A 19804-nucleotide genomic window follows, 5' to 3' on the forward strand; every position below is an offset into this window, starting at 1 on the left:
ATTTGTTTTTAAATTTTGTTTTCAATGTAAGTTAAAGTAAATTATGTATTATGTAATGTAATCTTTATGTGAAATATTTCCGCCTACAGTTAAAGTTGCTTTAATTTGAACTGATGTATTTAGTCCTCCCTCAATAGGAAAACTATAGCTGTAAACACCGTTTCATAATTACTTCTTCAGACTACTACTACTATAATAATAATAATAATAATAATAATAATAATAATAATAATAATAATAATAATAATAATGGTCAACACATCATTTTCAGAAACAAAACCAATAACACTTTAATATAGATTCTGCTCTTGTCACTACAAGAATACACATATACAAGCCATAAATAGGAATTACACAAATGATTGAAGAAATCCTGCGAGGCATTTAAATTCATTTCGGAATCCAGTTACGCAGATGTAGGCTATTTTACAGCAAGTTGTTGTTGTTGTTGTTGTTGTTGTTGTTGTCTTTGGGGTCCATTCCTGAAGCCGACTTCAACAGATCTCGTCACATTATCATTACTTTTAATTATAATTATCAACATCCTCTCAAAATAATTAGGCTACTAACAAACTCGACAACTAAAACGGTGGGAAACGTCAAAAATATTTGAAATACATATTGTACACAAAGTCTATATTTTTTTGTTTTTACAAATGTACAAATTGAAGGGGAACAAAGTCCATTTCGGATGGAAGGGTTAAAAGTTTATGAGGAATTCATGATTGGCCTGGAATAGACGCCTTGATAGTAAGTTGTGTCAGGTATGGATGAAGAATCCAGACCGGCTTTCCCAGCCATGGGGCCCATGGAAAGAGCCCCGGCCATGGGGGAGCCATAGCCGGAGTAATGCATCACCTGCTCGTAAGTCTTTAGGTCCATTTTGTGATGCTGCTGCTCCGAAGACATGAGGTTATTGATGGAGAAGGGGTGGTTGAAGGAGTAGTGGTGCTCCGGCTTCAGGTGCGCTTCGTGCGCAAGGACCGAGTGATGCTGAGACATGAGGTGCTGCCCCTGAGACACCGGGGAAGCGGCCGCGTGCTCCGGGCTCAGGGCCTGGCTCGTCTTCATGTCCGACAGGGACCTTTTGTGTTCGCTGGAAGAGGAGTTGGAGTGCGGCGACTCGTTGCCGTTGCAGCTCTCTGAGCTGCTGTTGGAGGAGCCGCCGTCTCCCCCTTTACGGCCGGGATCCTTCATGGTCTTCTTGTCGCACTTGAAGCGCTTCTGCCTCCTCAGGTAGCAGCCGTTCTCAAACATGTTCCCGGAGTCCGGGTGGAGAGTCCAAAAGGAGCCTTTCCCGGGTTTATCCGGGGACCTCGGCACTTTGAGGAAACAGTCATTGAACGACAAAGAGTGGCGAATGGAGTTCTGCCAGCGCTGCTGGTTTTGTCGGTAAAAAGGGAAGAGGTCCATTATCCACTGGTAGATCTCGGCCAGAGTCAGCATCTTACTGGGAGACTGCTGGATGGCCATGGTGATGAGGGAAATGTAGGAATACGGGGGTTTGGCGTGTGTGTAGCTCCTGCGGTAGGTCTTAGGGTCTCTGGACCTGTTGATGTTAGACTGTCCGTATATGGGGCTCATGGCGTTCATGTTGGTGTAGGATGTCAGGGCGTTCATAGACGCGGGCTGCGCGGTCATTGGACTCATACTGGGGCTCAGGGCTGCGCTCATGGCCGTCATGCCTGCGCCCATTCCGTTCATGGCTCCGGTGCCCGGTGACATGCCGGTCATGGAGGGGCTCATGCCCGTGTTGACGTATGACATGTTCATGGAGTTGGCCGTCATGTTGGCAGTGGTGCTCATGCCGGACATGCTCATGTAGGTATTCATAGAGTTCATTCCCAGGCCCGTGTTCATGTTGCCAACCGAGGTGTAGCACTGTCAGAGAGGGAAAGAGACACTCATCAGTTTCATCTGGCACAAACATTACAGGAATAAATACAACTGTAATTGCTAAACACACGCTTTAGTTTTTCTTTAACCTTAATAAAAGCAGAATGATAGCATTCATTTAAAATAAATTAAGCATTATTTTAATGCGCACTGCCTCGTAAATGTCCACATGGTTTTATAAACCCAGCTCAGTTTGTGTTAAATGCGTATGAGCATGTTTGATATGTTAAAGGCATAAGCTGTGTCTCAGATATGTCTTAAGTTCTATAGCTGTAATGTTTAAGGAGCAGGATTGCGTTTATATTTGGTTTGACATTGATTGACATATATATAGAGCTGTATTCGTTCTTTCGCTCTCATTATGTTATAGCTCTTGTTTGTTATGTTTTGTAGTGTCTTGTAAGCCATGCGGGCTTCAGTGAATGACATAAATACATTACAGTAACTGTTACAGTATCGGCGTTTGCCCTCGCGAGAAATTGTTTCAGTTTTTAAAAAAAAAAAAAATACAGCTGCATGTATTGAAGCATGTATGTAATGCCACTGTTAGGCTATGGCAAGTAAATGATGCAGATAATTCACTAAAAATGTACAATGTCGCTGAAAAATGTTGACACCTAATATAGAACTGTGCTCGCACACAAAAAAAAACGCGACTGCATCACAAATATTTAAATCAATCTCCCCAAAATCAAACAGCTCAAATGTTTGTTGAGTGGAAACATGACAAAAAAAAATCATCTGATTTAGTAAAGATACGTATAGACTTATGAATTATAATCCGAGTGAAAAGTTTCCCCCCCTACATGTCAAGCAACTTTGTTAGGATAGTGCGCTGCGTGGAGATGGGGGAGGATTTGGAGGCGCCTCAAGTCAATATTTGATCACAAAGTTAATATTATCTCAGGGCTAATATTGAGTTGTATAAAATGGGATCGGCTTTAGACGGGAAAAAATATATATTTAAGGTACCCACCTCGGGCTCTCCGTAGTAGGTGCTCCAGTCGGTGTGTTCGTGTCCTTCCATTTTAACTGCTCCAAGCATCATGGAGGACTTTCACAAAGCGTCTCCCAGCAGAGGAAAAGCCAAAAGTCTCTCTAATAGCAGGTGACTGGGGACCACTGAGTGTATTTGGGTCGTCGGTGTGTCCCTTCGTCAAAGACTGGCGCATGTGTGTCTTATGGAGCCAGCCGTGAAATGCGTCTGTCAGTGACTGGAGTTCAAATGACGCTCCGTGCTGCCTGTTAACGCTGTGATATAGCTCTGTGCGCTAGGCAAGCCTCCAATCCCTACTTCTACGCCTTGGGCCCTATTTGAATAATCTCCTCGCACCTAGGCGTGAGACTCCTCAAGCTTCCCCCCCCCCCACCCCCACCCCAATTGTACACCTGCGCTGACTGAAAAGAACAGTTTCATATGAAAAGCTTCATTATAAACTAATCTTATTGTATTTCGTCTGAGTCAAAAAAAAGAGCTAAAAAAAAAAAGAGGAATGTTTGGCGCTCTTCCTTGGTGTGCTTTTCATTACGCACATCCTCCAACGTGCTTATTCCACTTCAACTGAGCTAAAATCATTTTTTATTGTGCTGCGTTCAATGAATTTATATCCTAAGCCTATATGTAACTGTTAATAATTTTACACCAACAACACTGTTAAAGAGCTTGAAAACGTTTAAGAATTAAATATTCCTAAAGAGAGACGTAGTAGAATGCGTTTTAAGGAATACATTTAGTTAAAAGCAGCCATTAATTAATAAAGTGTCGTATTATCAGTGTTCTGTTGCTGTATAAAGTCAGTCAGGCTTCAACCAGGAGGTATATTCAGCTGTGAATGAGATACTCAGTTGTAATATTATATTTTTAAACGCCTGCAGCTTTAACCTGCAGATAATTGTGATCTTAAGGCTTGATGAGGGCCATAGACTGCTGTGGTCCATTCAAATGGTTTAAAACGGCTTATATTACAGTGAATCCAGTTAAGAATATCCTCACTTCTCCCCAGCTGTTATTCAACTATGTTCTAATTAAGAGCTGTTGGCTTCTACAGAGCCAATGTCACCAATATTAGCAAAAAGCGATATCCTCTTATATTAACCTATATGACTGAATTACTGTTTTTTTATGTAATGTATGAACTGAGAAACAGGACACATGGCTTAGAAACAAGGTCACACAATTATGTGTCTGAACAGTAGACAACACTGAGACTAACACGCGCAAAACGAGAATTCAAATGAAGAGAAAATAAACAACTAAATAGTTAAACACAGCACATAGAGAGTCACAGGTCTAGATGGTTCTTAGGGATTTGAGCCGATGTCTTAACACATATACAGAGGCCTCAGGGTCCTATAATGAAGGAGCTGTAATTCGCCCACTTAGCATAATATTTCTCTACCTGGTCTAAAAGAGAGACCCTCATGGGCTGCTACAACACCCAGATAAGAGAAGCACACACTGGCTGGTGTTGGGGTGGTCGCCTTCCATTCTGTGAATATGAGCTTTTTTGCCCAGAATAAGAGATGTCTGGACCCAGTCTACTGAATTACTGTTTCTAAATGCTTTAATTAGTGTTAGTGCATAGCTTCAGAGCGCCCTCTCTCGGTTATTGTCTCCAACTGGCTCTGTTTGTGGCACACAGGACAACCTGATTCTTTCAAATAAAGCGTGTGTGAAGAATTTTAAATCGATGGAATTTGTGTACATTTTCTCAGTGTTTTTTGGCACTAAATGGATCTGAGAATAATTCAAGCCAGAGTAAACAGGGATGCAGTGGAAGCAATCAACTCCCAGACTAATCTCCCCTCCGTTTTTATCTGCTGAATTGAATATACAGTGCATATTCATCCTAATAATGGCAGTTCAGAGTATGCGTGATAGTAGGTAGATTCATTTTTGCTCGTATGTTTTTTTAATGACGCTTTGTAAATGATGAAAGTTTACTTAAATGTCTTTATCCACCGTCTCTGCAGGCTATCAGCCGGGCCGGGCCCCGCGGTGTTGAGGCCCTTAATTCTCGCAGCTTGTACAGTATTTGTATGACACAAACATCAAGGTGAGGCTACAGTCCGGTGCCAGCCACGTGTCAGTGGTTGTACATCTATTTGACTGCATATTTACGCAAGAGCATAACTATCAGTATAGAGCCCCATTAGTAAAGGCGAGTAAACCTGTCTTGTTGACGAGGGACTAACACAGTCTGCTTAACTTGGAAATGAGATCATGAGAAAAAGCTCTGTGTGTTTGAGGATTGGGGATTGCACCGGCGGAGAGCTTTCTCGGCTTGAGTCCGTCAGTACAAGTTTTTTTTATTATTATTATAAATACATATATTATTGTTAATAAAAAGGAAATATTTTCATAATGATAAAAAGTTGGAAAGAAATAATCATCTAACAATTATGTATTTTTATGGGCAGATATTTCAAAGTGTTGAAAACAGTTGTATTTGTAGGTCTTCATGTAAAATATCTCATACATTCATGAATAATGCAATATATGTTCATATTTTAAAATATGAAACATCTCAGTTTCACACTTATTCTGTTTCATACAAAAATAAGCCTAAATTGTCAACATTTATGTGTGTTACACAAGCCTGTGTGATGTTTGGCAATGTCAGAAAATTTATGACACTGAACTGACCTAAAATCTCCTGGTAGATATTTCCTTATTTTGTTCTTGGCTGTTAGTAAAGTATAAGCTAATTGATAGCTTGAAATGGAAGGCGTACGTGTGGTTATTCCAAAGTTACAGAAACCAAATCCTCAGTATTTTCAAATGGTCCTTGACCTGTATGACATTATGTTCCTGAATGAGACATGTTGCTAATTCCATGGTTAATCATCAACCTGCCCAAGTCCCCTCACATGGGTGAAGGTCACATTTGGGATTTAGTCAAAAAACAAAAAGTGCCACATGCAGTTGCTCTATCGATTGTATATTTTTGTTTTTTCACATTTGGTGTAATTCTCTGCTCATATACAGGGTATCCCTTTATTATATCTACCTTTTTCACATGGGGTATATCAAAATTGTCAAACACTGTGCTGTCATGTTGGAGATAAATCCTTTTATTTGACTCTCAACTGTCTTCTGCCAGTTAGTGTCAGACACCAGCTGTAATGGGAGATCATTGGGTGTCAGTTTGACAAAGTCTAGCCTGTGTCTCATACTCTAAATAACAGTAACTTGGCTCTTTAATATTTCCTGTTTGGCTTGTCATTGCAGGAAATATCAAGCATCACTCATAAAGATTTTTTTTTTATACAAAGCCATTTTTTATAAGCTTTGTGCACAACAACAAACAAAATGTTAGTGGGGATGATGTGATCATGTTAAAGATATCACAAGGGTAGATCATTAAGAGCTAGTATAACAACTCTTACTTTAATTCTAACTATTTAAAATTTCCTTCATCCGTATTTGCAACTACAACATGCCAAGAAATTGTACAATTCATTTACCTCCATTGCTAAAAAGCTTGTATGTTCTTAACCTTGTAACAATGACGGTGGAAATGATTAATCAATGACTCTTTATGTTTGGATGTGAGATGATTTCTGCTAATGTTGCAAAAATGCAGGATTTTGAAATGAATGCAAATGGAGGTGAACAGCAGCACGATTTTCTGACCCATCAATTAATGTGTGATGAAAAGACAAGAATTATAAGGCTTTCTCTTTTTAAGACTTTCATTTTTAAACAAATAAACATGTGATATATGGAGAAAGATTTGTGATGTTAAAGTTATATGAAGCCCTTGTTATTATGTATGTGGAAAGTTTTAGCTACAGGTGAAGAATTTGCTGCATTGCTATAGCAACCAACCGTGTAAACTACTAGTCATAGACATTTATTTGCCTCTGTTCAGCCCTTCTGTTCAATAATGTTAAATTTGACTGGCTTATTGGCAAGTGAGACAATATAAAAGGCTAAAACCCCAGAGTCTCGCACCTAATAGTTCATTACAGCACATTGACTGGATGTGATTCTAAATGCATCACAGTCATTATTGGAGTCGCTACGACGCAAACTGCTATTGCATTTATTGTGGATCATTCTGTTCTCTGGTTCCTGTTCATATAATCCATGGCATACACTCAAAATGAGAACAGAATTGCATTTTCTTGCTCTCAAAAAAAGGAAAAAGCACATTGTGTAAGTTGACATACTCTCAATGGTGGTGTGCCCTACACCTCTGCTCATCTCAGGCTAGATCTGCCACTTTGTTGATCAATTAGCCTCCATGATGATCAGTGTTACATTTCACACATTCAGGTGTCATTCCTTTACTGGTTATTGCAAGGGCAAACACAAAGTGCTGAAAGTTTAATGAGTCAGTAAAAGCAGTGAAAGTGCAACACCTGCATGTGCAAAGGCTTAAAACAACACCACAAGGCCTGGTTTTCTGAGATGCTGTTGGGTGTCTGGGAGGATTTCTTAGGTGCAGGGCAAGGGGGATGGAAACAGGGTGCTCCCTGCTCTGTGAGAGGTAGGCGGACCTTTTCGAACATTCCTTCAAACACCCAGGAGTTGTTGGCAGGATTGTGTTAACTTCAAGTTTCAACTTTCAAAGTGAGGATTTTTTTTTCCAACTGAAATTTAAAGATTCACTTAAGAATGTCCTTTTTTTGTGGCTTTGTATCCTTCTGAGTGTCCAACAAAGCAGCACAGGGCAAAGGGTTAAGCATGTAATTCATCAAAATAAAATTAATAACGAGAGAGTCTTCCTCTTAGAAAGTGCTGGAGAAAAAAAATGTTTGCTGCCAACTTGCCTGTGGTGACAGTAAACATTCCAGAGCCAGGCTGGAGTTTGGACTTGCCATTATCTGCCACAGCTGTGACAACGCCTGTTGGCCGCAGGTTTGTGGCTGGCCACACTGTGTTTACCTGGAAATGAATCTGAAAAGCGGCTGGACTGGGAAGGCACACAAGCCAGCTAAATAAAAACTGAGAGTGGTCATTGCAACGAGATGCAGTGGGAGGGAGTCCAAAGTTATTGCACTGGCCCCAGTGGGTCAGGGCGCAAACACAGGCGTAAACGGACTAAGGATATCCACAAATACGCACCTTTTGATATTGAGAGGAATGTGGGGAGGAATGCCATTCGATATGTTTTATGTTGACTGTATCCAGGGCATTGCAGATTCAATACTTCTTTCTTGTTGTCATGTTAAAGGAGCCGATGTTGACCGCTGCCCTTCATTTATCAAACAAGGTGACAGTTTATCTATAGGACCACAGGGGTAGAATACGGAAGGTGGGATCCCATGAGATGCACAGATCAGATGACACTAAAGAATGCATGTGCATTAAATTAGTCTTTAGGAGTTCAGATGGTTGCAATATAAACTTTTACATTCTTAAAACCTGCTTCCTGATAAGGCACCCTATATTAAGTGGTTTATAAGTTATAACTGATGTTTTTATTTATATAATATAATGCTTTATAGATCGGTCATCATCCACTAATAAGACCAACTTTTAGGTTGCCAGCTTGTGAAATTTACCTCTGACTGGTCAGAGTATTTTCTAGGAAATGGCTGCAGAAGGATTGAAATCTATTTAATAACAACATATTAACATTTATAACTGCAGACCTGATGGCTAATTTGAAAGAGAGAAACCCATGAGCATTTATTGAAGGTTTACTAACATTTATAACCGTGTGATAACCAAATAGAAAGGATAAACACATGACAGTGGGAATTTATTCTTTTTAATGGCTCAGAACCAATTTATAAAGGATTAGTAAATGATTTATTAATCATTAATAAAGTATTTAGTTGCAGCATATACGCTCTTTATAAAGGATACATTATTAGAAAGAGACCCAATTTTAGGTAAGATTGAATATATTTCAATATGAAATGGTTTAGATAGATTAAATATGTTTCTACCAGGTTTAAAAAAGCTAAAAGAAACAAGTGATTGATTGAAAAATGAACACAAATGAAAAACTCTATGGTTCATGAGAATATATGATGTATTTTTTACATTATATACACCCCCCTCTCTGACATAGATCCGCTCAGATGTCTCCTTCTAGTATCTGTCTGAACTTTCTAAGCAACGTGGATAGGATGTGTATTAGAGCCAAAAGATTTAATATCACCAAATCAGCACATTGTTATTCATTAGTGGACCAACTGCAGAGTCAATACACATTTAATCACAGACTGAAGGCAATTAAAACAGGAGGGGGGCAGTAGTGCTATGTTAATTAAAGTGCCAGGCTCCCATGGGAAGCTCTGTGTCTAAATATCACTACAATCAAGCCCATGCCATAATCCATGATGAGCTATTGCCGTTCACACTCGGCCACCATGCTGTCAAGATCCCCATCAAAGCGGACGAGAGGGCAAACCCGGCCTGATGATTAAAAAGTTGCGTATCAGTAATGGTCTTTCTAATCCTAACTGACTCAAGGGACATTGACATAACCTAGTAGTAGCATCCTCTTCATGACAGTTAATGGCTCAACCATTTTAATCTAGTTTTGAATTGATATAATGGTATGAAATAGAGGTGTAATCCAGATATTGTAGCAATCTCCAATACAATATCTTCATCTGATCACCACAATGCTCAATTTCCTCAAATCTGCTGGGCTGCAACCCTCTCTGAGACCTCTTGAGAAAACATGCACACACACATCTCAGCTCTACATCTGACAGAGGCTTTTGGTCCATTTCCTTTTTCCATCAGTCAGTCAGTCAGTGAGGTTTATATCTGCTGCTGTCTTATCTGTATTCCAGGCTGATGGGGAAATTCAAGTTTGGGATTACCTCTGACTGCTGACCCGAACCCATCGCAGACAACTGGCCAGCCCTGCGCTTTCATTATCCTCATGCTTCAGAGCACCATATACAACAAAATCTCACACTCTCTTGAGCAGGGACACGTCTCTGGCATATCTGTGCCTGAATGCTATCCTTGTTTCGTATGCATGGGGATAGAAATTAAAAGCTGATAGTGGAGAATTTATATCTGGTCTGCATTAGAGGAGAGCCTATATCTTCTACCAGGGTAGTTGTCTCCTTCCTGTATGGACTGAAGGCCCATCCATATGCAGATGGCTAATTTGTAGTGTTTACAGAGGAGCATAGAGGGGGCCGACAGCTCATGAAGAGGGCTGAAAAGGAGCTGCCTACGTGTCACCCCAGGAGCCTGGTGGTAAAGCCTGCCCTACCAGAGCAACAACATAAGTGTCCAATCTGTGTTTGCTTACCCGTGGACACCGATGGCTGAGTCCTGGCCTGGGGCCCGTAAATTGTGCCTTTTTTACAGGCCCTGACAGCTAACAGGCTATTGGGAACAGAGGCCCAATGACACAGCCACTCAACAGATTAGCACCTCATCAGCCTCCTGCAGCTCCGAACAAATATGGTCCCTGCCTCCTTTAAGACACAATAGGGCCGCCACCGCTAAACAGCCCCCCGCCAAGAGAGCCCCCACCCTTGTGCACCGCAAAACTTCCTGGTCTGGTCTTTCTCTGGGCCACAGCTGCATCAAGGGGTCCTTCCCCAGTCCCTGGCCCACCCCGACCCCAATTGGCAAGATGTGTGTATTTCAGGTGAGCAAATATTGCCACTTGCCTGAGAGTTCAATGGCCAGCCCTTTCAGGGGGGGGGGTTGCGTATTGCGCCTGCCTGCTTTGCAACAGGGGTACATGTGGCCTCACACAGCAACCAGTCCATAGGATGGGTCAAGGGAATTCTCCAGGCACAGCTGGAGTCAGCAAATCAAACATACCTATGTAGCTCATCTGCATTTTCCCAGACTAGGAAACCATTTCCAGCTTTCATTTCCTCTCTACGTGGCTTTTACAACAAAAGAATGACTTGATGTTCCTAACAGCAACCACACACATAGATTTGACCTTTTTTTCTGCAATACACTGTCTAATACTCTTGATTCATGACTCACCAGCATACCCTGAAATTCCCTGCAAATGGAACAAATACACAACTCTCATGATTCAAATAATTAGGCAACAGGTAAACACGCAGGAGAATTTTTGTCAACCACTCACCACGTTCTGGACATCTTCAATAAGGTATAAATGCCGTCTGTAGTTGCATTCATTTGTCACCAGGTTCTTAATGTGGAAAAACAGATTGGGAAAATACATCGTGTGCTGTGAGATTGTATTAGAGATTGCAGATAGAGTGTTTCTTGGGATTTGTGCCCTTCATCAAGGACACAAGAAGCAAAAGTAAAGCAGTCTGGCTTCTGTGTGGGTTGTAATCAGTTACAGACAGAGGGCACTGAGTTGATGAAGAGGGAACAGAGCAAGTCTGCAATTTACAAACGTACATGTATATGTGGAGTCACTATTTTAAAGTCAAATGAATCACTTTATTTACAGGTCATGACTGAAACACAGTGTTGTGTGGATGAAAGGCCACTAGTGAATGCCACACCAACAAGCCCCTCAGATAAAGGCCAAGACCACAGCTAAAGAGTACAGGGCCAGCTTAGGTAAAGGCTACAAGCCCGTGGCTGCAGTCAGCTGTGTATTAGGTCGGAACATGATGTGTCAGTGCTGAGGACCACCTTGATCCCCCCCCCCCCCCCCCCGGAAGTCAAACAGAAGTGTGGGTAGTTGTGTCCTGGGAGGCCTTCTCTGCCATCAGAGTGAAATGGAACTGGCCCAGAAAGCAAACAAGATCTCTCCCCATCTCTCCCCAAGCCCAGACCAACCTTGTCCAAGTGATGGGTTTTTCTGTTGTTCTGTTTGTTTGCTTGTTTGGTCTGGAGCCCATGGATACCCAGTATGGAGTAGAGAGGAGAAGTGGAAGACATGGAGGAGAGGAGTTGGGGGGGGGGGATGCGTGACACACAGACCTCCCCTTGAGGTGATGAGAGACCTGCCGAGAAGCTACCAGGCAAAGCCACTCAACAAATATACACAGACCCCAGGATCAGGGCAACAAAGAAAGATCGCTGTCTCTGATCCTTCAGCAGATGTAATTTCTAATACGTATATGATAGAACAATCTTGATTCATGTTAATTCTGTATCAAATTTTCAAAGATGCTCTAAGGTTCACCTCAAAGGAGATACCCATGGAGTATCCACATGTATTTTGTAACATGTGGAAGACTTTTGTATTCAGGTATCTGCACAGGTCATTTCTAACTTTTGTAGACAACAGTGCACTGTTGCGCATGACCTAAAGATAAAATATCTGATGCCCTATGAAGGTCCAAAGGCTTCACCTCACATATTGTGTCAGATCAAAGAACTCACAGAAAAACTGTACTACTACAGTTTCACTGAATTAACCTACAGAGACTGACACCTTCTGGCAGCACAGAGAACTGCTTTCTCAGTGAATACAGGCCAAGAATACTAATTCATGCAGTGTCCCCAAATGACACAAGGCATGACATGGCCCCGATATGACTCATTTATAGGCCCATAATGTCATGTAATTATATTCATTATAATTTAAACTTGCCATTAGAGAGCACCAATTGAGGTATTGTAAACTCATTCTGAAGTATGCACATAAAAACTACAGCAAGCAAGTTTAAAGATCCTCTCCAGCCATATTTTAAGACATATAAAAATCCCCCTGCTTTAAATAACAATTTGTGTCTCACGTGTTATATCCACAAAAAGTTTGATTTCTTAAGCAGAATCTATTTATATGCAAATATTTCTCATTTCAGACATTTAACTGTTGGACACAAGATGTCTCCTACTTTACTGAAAGGTTCTTCCTCTGTGAATGTGCACTGAAGGCTTCCAGTTTCCACGTCACACTCGTGTATTGGACCAGGATCAGCTTGTCACAAACATACATACATTAAATTGAGACTTAAGTCAACTCAGAGGAACTTTCCTCCTTCAGCAGATGAATGTGAAAACAGCCTATTATCACCCCAGTATCAAACTCTGCACATACATCTTTCTGCACAGAGACAATCAAATATCCAAGTTAAGTAACCATAAGCTTTTCTTAAGCCATAACACATTTTCACATCGAGGGGGGCTTTAAATATATCTTCTCACTAAGGTGAGGTACTGTTTTAATGTTAAATAGAACAACACATATATCTACACAGCATGAAATCTATGCTTTTTAAGAAAAACATGAATTAGTAAAACTTTTACATCTGTCCAACCAGAGGAGGGAGACATTGCACCTTATTTTTAGTAAGAAGTAAGAGTTTTGCTCTTACTTCTTGTCTTCTAGATTACTCTCTAGATTTCACCTCTTTCTAAATTATATATTTAGATTTTACTAACACAATCTATTCTAAATTATGTGATATGGTGGGCAGGTTGGGTTTACTTCATTCACTGCTGAATGTTTCGACCAACTCAGTGAACTCTAGTGTTTGGGTCTGTTCGGTGAGTAAATGCCTCTGTCTCCCCCCACAGGGGTTAATGGGGTCATCTGGCCTGCAAAGGAAGTCCACATCTTGAAATCATTCAGACAAAACAGATAAAGGAGAGCAGTATTGAATATCGTTTAGAGAAAGAGAGAGAGAAAAAAAAGAGTATTTTCAACTTCTCATCAGTGGCTATTAGAAGATAGCACTGCAATAATGCTAGCCATGATTGCTAACAGTGGTCGGCCAGTATCTCGGAGCAATGAACATTGGTAGAGGAATCAAGGAAAGCGCACTTCACAGATTTAGGTAAATTAATGACAGCTGTCCACTCTCTGTAGTTTATGGTGAACTGCACCTTCAAACAATAGGCCTATTCAGAAGTACAATCCAAAAATAAGACATTTTATTCATACTGCTGGAGTTGAACACCCGTTTGATACTTGAAGGGATTCCATGATAGCATTTATCATGAGCGATTTCAAAGTCTTCCACAAACCCGCACATCACCACCACCCTCTTTAACCATGTCATTACTGCCTTGTGGTGAGCGACCGGCCCGGCAAACTGCTCGGTGTGGTGCAACAATCACATCCAGCTGCTGAGAACGGGATCTGACATATGTAACCACTACACACTCACTCACTCATCATGATGCAACTTACAAAATTATGAGCCATCTTATGCGTGTATGCATGCAGGGGCACACAAATTCAAAATCTATTCTTAGGTCGAGTTTGGCATAGAGGCATGAAAAGAAAGACAGTCAGACCTTTAAGAAATAATTTTCCTTCTCAGTTAAGAAGTTGGGTTTTTATTCCATTGGTATGTACTGAAATATACAAAACATTGACACCTGCCAATCCAGCGGCAACAAAGACAGGAAAAGGACAACAGGACACAGGAATGTACTCCCAAAACACACCAATAGAGCAAACTACAAAACTGTAGTTCAATAAACTCCCATGTGAACCAAGTTGTAATTTAAACTTTTACTATCTAGACAAACGGGCTGTTGAAATAGTCCAGACAACATAATACACACAATTAGCTTCCAAAGGAAATGGACACCAATATTTTGTTCTATGTAAAACCTAGGTTGGCCTTCAGATGCTTACAGAGCATATTCCAAAATTGGAAAGTCACATTCAAAAATACTGCCAAAGTACAAAACAGGGTACATAGAAACATGATGCTCTAACATAGAGTCCATTGCTGGTTTTAGCCTCATACTGAATAGAAGGATTGGCTCCATTATTGCATTTACTGACAGTTCGGGGTTTACGGTCTTTTATCACACTGAAGAAATTCACAATTTCACAAAAAGAAAAAGAGCTTGGAAACACTGAAATGAATAGTTTTTGTTTAGCTTGTTTTTTTTCAGATTTGACAACATATTTGGTCCTAGTCTGTTGGTCACTTTCTCCAGGAGAAAGTAGATAAAACCTTGCACACTGTTAGCTGCCACTAACAGATCATACTCTTGATGAATTAAGTATGAATAAACTTGTGTCGGATGAAAATCAATGGGACGAAGCAGCCAACGCTGTGTGAGCTACTGATTACTCTTTAACATTTTGCACCTAGACTGGACATGCTCTCTGTAGCAGCGAATAGTGTTTCTATTCAATTGCTATGTTCAATGGTAATATAGTGCAAAAATCTACCACAATTACTAAATACATTAAAAAAAAAACATACAAATGCATGTGATAGTTCCAGTTTCATGCCAAAGGACAGTCTCACAAACTGTTCGGAAATGAGAAGAAAACGTATGTGTGTTGAATTCTCAGACTGTAAATCCCTTGTGAAAAGTGCCCTTTACTCCTGGGGTAAGCTCTCTTTCTGTCTCTCTGGTCTCCTCTCTCACATAAAGAAAAGAGACATATTATTAATCAAAATTATGTGTGTAAACTATTAAGTTCATCTTGTGTATTTTGGCTTGTGACTGTTCTTAGAAATGAACCGAACTTGAGCGAATCCATGGAATGTTTTGATATCGTGCAAAAAGCAGGAGAACGCTCTTCTCTCCTGTCAGTTCCTTAATGCGTTTCTGTGGCACGCATCTCCATCTGCTTACTGCTTGTAGCAGTTCATCATGCTACAAATTCTGTTGGGTTTTCCCACTACTAAAGCCTCCAGAGAGTAATTCTCAACCTGATGGGCTTCTTTCTGTTTCGACAACAAACAGTCCCGGAGGGAAAATCCACCGCTCCCAAAGCTTCATGCGAAAAGTCCCTGTGACAATCCTCTTCCTTAATACATGTGGTGTAGTAAGCCCCATGTGCCACTAGGGGTCCTCTTCCATGTCATCTAAGTTAGGAGCCATGATGAAGTGTTTGGGGTAAACGAGACTGTGCTCGTCCGCGTACTCCTCCCAGCGTGCGTCGTCGCTCTCGTGGGTGATGTAGCGCTCGCCTCGCCGCGTCTCAAACTCCCTGAGGTCCAGCCATGTTTGGTAGTCCTGAGGAAAAGAGAAATGAACTTTCAAATTAATGGAATGCAACATCTTCAGTGACACAATCTGTTCAGAAATGACTGTGTGTTGGGGTTTTTTTTTGGCATCTTTAGCTTTATTTGATAGCTGACAATACAGATAATTGTTTTCAAATGGACCAATGGAAAATATATGAAATAAATACATATGTCACCTGTAACCAAGGATGGCTGAGACACTTGTCAACGCTGTACCTCTTCCTCATCTTGACTTGGAGAAGATTATTGATCAGATCTGTAGCTGTGAGGGAAAGTGATAAGGTGCGGAATGTTTCAATGCATGATAAAAATACTGTCACCCAAAGATATATCATCCAATAACAACTTACGGATGCTACTTTCAAAATGTCACATGTCACAGTTGTCACAGCCCACAGATAAAAAGCCACAGTGTGTAACAAGCAGAGCAAAGGCCCAATGTTTAAATATCAACATCAACACCGCATTTGTTTCACCATGTAAATTCTTTCACACTGTATGTGGGAGGAGCTGCAGCTTGGGCAGTCAGGGAGATTTGAAAGTGATTCATATGAAACCACAGACAAAGTAAAAGTCAGAGTAGAGTTCAGACAGCCCAGACGTGTAGGTGGGGAGGGCGGCTGGGGCTACATGTCTGAGAATCAGTTTGAAAATGAACTGCAGGTGCAGCTAGGCCGCCAAGCACTAGAGGAAGCGAAGGACATACTGTAGCTAAGCGCCAGATTATAAAAGCAAGGGAACATCTACATCTTCTTACCCTCTGCAGAGATGTCTTTCCAGGGCGTAGGTGGGTACATAAAGGCAGCATTCTGGATCTGGTCATTAATGTCCTCGTCCTCATTAAAAGGGAATGTCCCGCTCAGGCTGACGTACACAATGACTCCCACTGACCACATGTCTAAGGAGCGGTTGTAGCCTTTGCTGCGCAGCACCTCTGGAGCCAGGTAAGCCGGGGTGCCCACTACCGACCGCCGGAAAGACTTCTCACCGATGATACGGGCGAAGCCAAAGTCACACAGCTTTACCTGGAAGATGTCGGCAAAATTGGTCAGTTCAAATACACACAGGTGCCTGTATCAACACATGAATGCCTTTTTTTTTTTTTTTTTTACCTGAGGAAAGGGCTCTGCGGAGGCCAGTAGTACATTCTCAGGCTTCAAGTCACAGTGAACAATGTTTTTGAAGTGCAGATGTCTCAAGGCCACCAGGATCTATTGCAAAAATAAGTCAAAAAGGCAGTGATTTAGCTTAAAAAATCCAGATGTCAATACTATAAACTCCACCATCTAAATGTTTTAATGTATATAGTGTATGGTATAAACAGGGCAGTGTTTGTATAATCTATGCAGGAGAAAACTATGGTGCTGCCATATGGAAAAATAACAGTAGCATAAGCATACTAATGCCTTTAAATACTTCCATCTTGACCAGTACCTTCGCATAAAGACATATGATCTCATCTCATCATCCCATCTATATTCACAAGGCCTGGCATAAGCTAGCGTTGCACGCATGTCTGCCTATGGCCCTGTACCAAAACCACAGTGCGCCTGGCTCTCCTATCCTGACCCTGGCTTTGACAGATGTCCTCCTGGCCACATCAGAGCCAAGCCTGCCGCAGCTAATGGTGCTGTTGTTAATGGTCCCGCTCCTGTTTGGGGCGCAGGATCCACGGAGGCCCGGGGGCCTGCCTCTTCTAATCAGGCCACAAAGCCACCAGCACGCTGCAGGCTGTAATCCACGGCCAGGGAGGAGGCCGTGATGCCATGCAGACCAGTCCCGTAAACAATTCCCCCCAATCAGCTCACCACAAGAATAAACAGGCTCTGGAGCTAGAGATTTATGCACAGTAGGCTAACACACCCGAAAAACAGATGGGAGTATACAGAGAGAGAGAAGGACAGAAAGCTATGATAGAAAATAAAGAGACAAGACACAAAAATGCTGGCAAGAGGTGAAGGAAAATTCAATTTAAATGTATAAAGTGTCAAAAAGTAATCTAACAGATGCTTTCATCTCATCTAGGAAGACTACAGTACCATTAAGTGGTAACACTGGAATCTTGATCTTGACTTAAGAGAGGATAAAAAGAGTGGGAGTTGAAGAGAAGGAAAGGGAAGAGAAGTGCGCCTCTGCAACACTGACCTGTGTGACTAGGAACTTGGTGATTCTTTCAGGCAGTTTGCTCTTCTCGCTGGACAGGATCATCTCCAGCATGTCGCCATGAAGTTTCTCCATAACAACAAACACCCGCTCCGGCGTCTCAAACATGCACTCCAAGTTAACGATACCTGGGTGATGCAGATTCTGAAGAAGAGTAGAAAAAGATATTAAGTCTAAACTGAATCAGAAATATAAATATATTTTGTTTTTTTTTATTTGGTGCTATCTGTCATTTCTGTTGTTTGGTGGATTCTTGTCGTCACCTGTAATATGGCCACCTCGTTCCTTAGCTGGCTCTCCTGCTTGGTAGGAAATCTCATCTTGTCAATAACCTTGATGGCCACATCTCTGCCACTCTTCCTGTGTTTGCCTAAAATATTATGGGACATGATCAAATAAACAACTTTAAATAGCCTCCAAATTTAATACAATTTACAGAGGAGTTCCATGAAATGTGTGTGATGTGTATGTGGTATTATTGTATATCAAAAGAGAAACATACCTCCATACACAATGCCAAACTGGCCTGATCCCAGCACTTCATCCGAGAATATTTGGTACACCGAGGCAATATCCTATAAAAGAGATATTTTACACTGTTATTTAATTATTGTATTTTACTTTAACTGTCGGTAATATCCCCTTTATTTCCTATGTTGACAACAGCTTACATCAACAAATCCCAGGAAAAAAGTTGTGCCGTTTGTTTTCTAGTATTGCCAAATATTAAACTTTCACTCAGTACAGAAGTGGAACTGAAACTGAGACTGAGTCCCTTGACCAAAACTTGAGGCTGCAGCTTCCCCATCTGTGCAGCACAACAACCTCTACTGAATCTTTTAGTAAAGAAACAGTGGGATACAATTTCTGATTTCACCACAACAGATACTTTCAGTGCACACGAATGCATGCATGTGCAGGCTATGCTGGGAAATTGTGCAATAGGCGAAAGTGTTCGTAAGAAAAAAGAAGCCCCACTCACCACATTCTCCTGGATCTGGCAGTTGGACACAGATATGCTGATGGACAGCTCTTCTGGAGGGGAAAACACATGATTTTACCAATGCATAAAGCAGCCAGTGATTATAGGAGGAGGCACATTGCTCACATACTAGTATTTATTTTTTCACAACCTTCAAGCTTATCGCAGCTGCATGCAATAAGTCACAGCTTCACATAATGAAGCATTTTATTACACAATACATTGGCTATAAAATTGATCTGGGAAGCTATGTGTGACTGAACGGTGCAAGTATGCAATGCATTTCATAACTGGGAATTTAGACAGCCGCAGGGGCTAATTCTGCATACTGGCCAATGAATAGAAAGCCAGAGATAAAAGAAAGTAGAAAACATGATGTGGTCATTTAGCTAATGCTACACACAAAAATGTAGTTTTAATCTTGGAAAACAAGATCTGCTTTTGAATGACATACTGAGCACATAAATTACACTGACGTTTGTAGAAGTTAATTTACAGTATCTATACTTAATGAATGAATACTGATGTGTGGACGAACACACGTCTAAACAGTAGTTATTTCTGTGTGGTGAGAGGGTTTCGAAGGTGACATGATGAGTCAGTTTCGGGTCTGCAGCTTTTTCTAATGTCAGCACCACACATTCAAATATTTCGCTGCTAATGCAACTCTCATGTGGATCTCAAAACTACGAATCAATTTATAACCATGAAATCTCAAATGATGGCACCCATAATCACAGATAATTATTTCTTTGTTGTTAAGGACCAAGCTTTTCTTTTAATCTCTTTTGAAAGTTAGCAGAATAAAAGTAGCACCAGCTAAATGCTGGTAAAATATACAAGTAGCTGGTAGATTTGCTTCACTCACCACCCCCCAAAAAAACAGTCATCTACTGAGTAGCTGGTAAAAATTTTAACATTCACTAGCTGTTTGGCCGG

The 19804-nt window shown here is 41.1% G+C and overlaps 2 protein-coding genes across 6 annotated transcripts in view; both read right to left on the reverse strand.

Moving 5' to 3' along the window:
* Window positions 1–264: 264 nt before the first annotated feature.
* Window positions 265–3189, reverse strand: foxa2 (forkhead box A2). Its single transcript, XM_044375467.1, has 2 exons — window positions 2873–3189; window positions 265–1881 (listed from the first exon to the last, which is right to left on the reverse strand). The coding sequence occupies exons 1-2, from the start codon at window positions 2942–2944 to the stop codon at window positions 709–711; spliced, it is 1245 nt and encodes a 414-aa protein (XP_044231402.1). The 5' UTR covers window positions 2945–3189; the 3' UTR covers window positions 265–708.
* Window positions 3190–14027: 10838 nt separating this feature from the next.
* prkd3 (protein kinase D3) overlaps window positions 14028–19804 on the reverse strand; it is a 38008-nt gene continuing 32231 nt past the window's right edge. For 4 of the 5 annotated variants that reach the window (XM_044375365.1, XM_044375364.1, XM_044375367.1 and 1 more), the window contains 8 exons: window positions 18866–18918; window positions 18386–18458; window positions 18147–18253; window positions 17866–18027; window positions 16833–16931; window positions 16478–16745; window positions 15897–15982; window positions 14028–15709 (listed from right to left, as the gene is read on the reverse strand). In XM_044375365.1, coding sequence (XP_044231300.1) covers window positions 15536–15709; window positions 15897–15982; window positions 16478–16745; window positions 16833–16931; window positions 17866–18027; window positions 18147–18253; window positions 18386–18458; window positions 18866–18918 — 1022 coding nt within the window. In that variant the 3' untranslated portion in view covers window positions 14028–15535. The remainder of the gene's footprint in view (window positions 15710–15896; window positions 15983–16477; window positions 16746–16832; window positions 16932–17865; window positions 18028–18146; window positions 18254–18385; window positions 18459–18865; window positions 18919–19804) is intronic. The other variant, XM_044375368.1, reaches the window with a different exon arrangement.

The sequence above is a fragment of the Thunnus albacares genome, chromosome 15 (assembly GCF_914725855.1).
Source record: "Thunnus albacares chromosome 15, fThuAlb1.1, whole genome shotgun sequence".
In the NCBI taxonomy this organism is placed as follows: Eukaryota; Metazoa; Chordata; class Actinopteri; order Scombriformes; family Scombridae; genus Thunnus; species Thunnus albacares.

Bases quoted from the DNA above. Each gene is read 5' to 3' on its own strand.
- foxa2 (XM_044375467.1), bottom strand. From the start codon at position 2,944: ATGATGCTTGGAGCAGTTAAAATGGAAGGACACGAACACACCGACTGG. The intron at 1,882-2,872 runs GTGGGTACCTTA...CCTCTCTGACAG, and splicing joins CCTACTACGGAGAGCCCGAG to TGCTACACCTCGGTTGGCAA.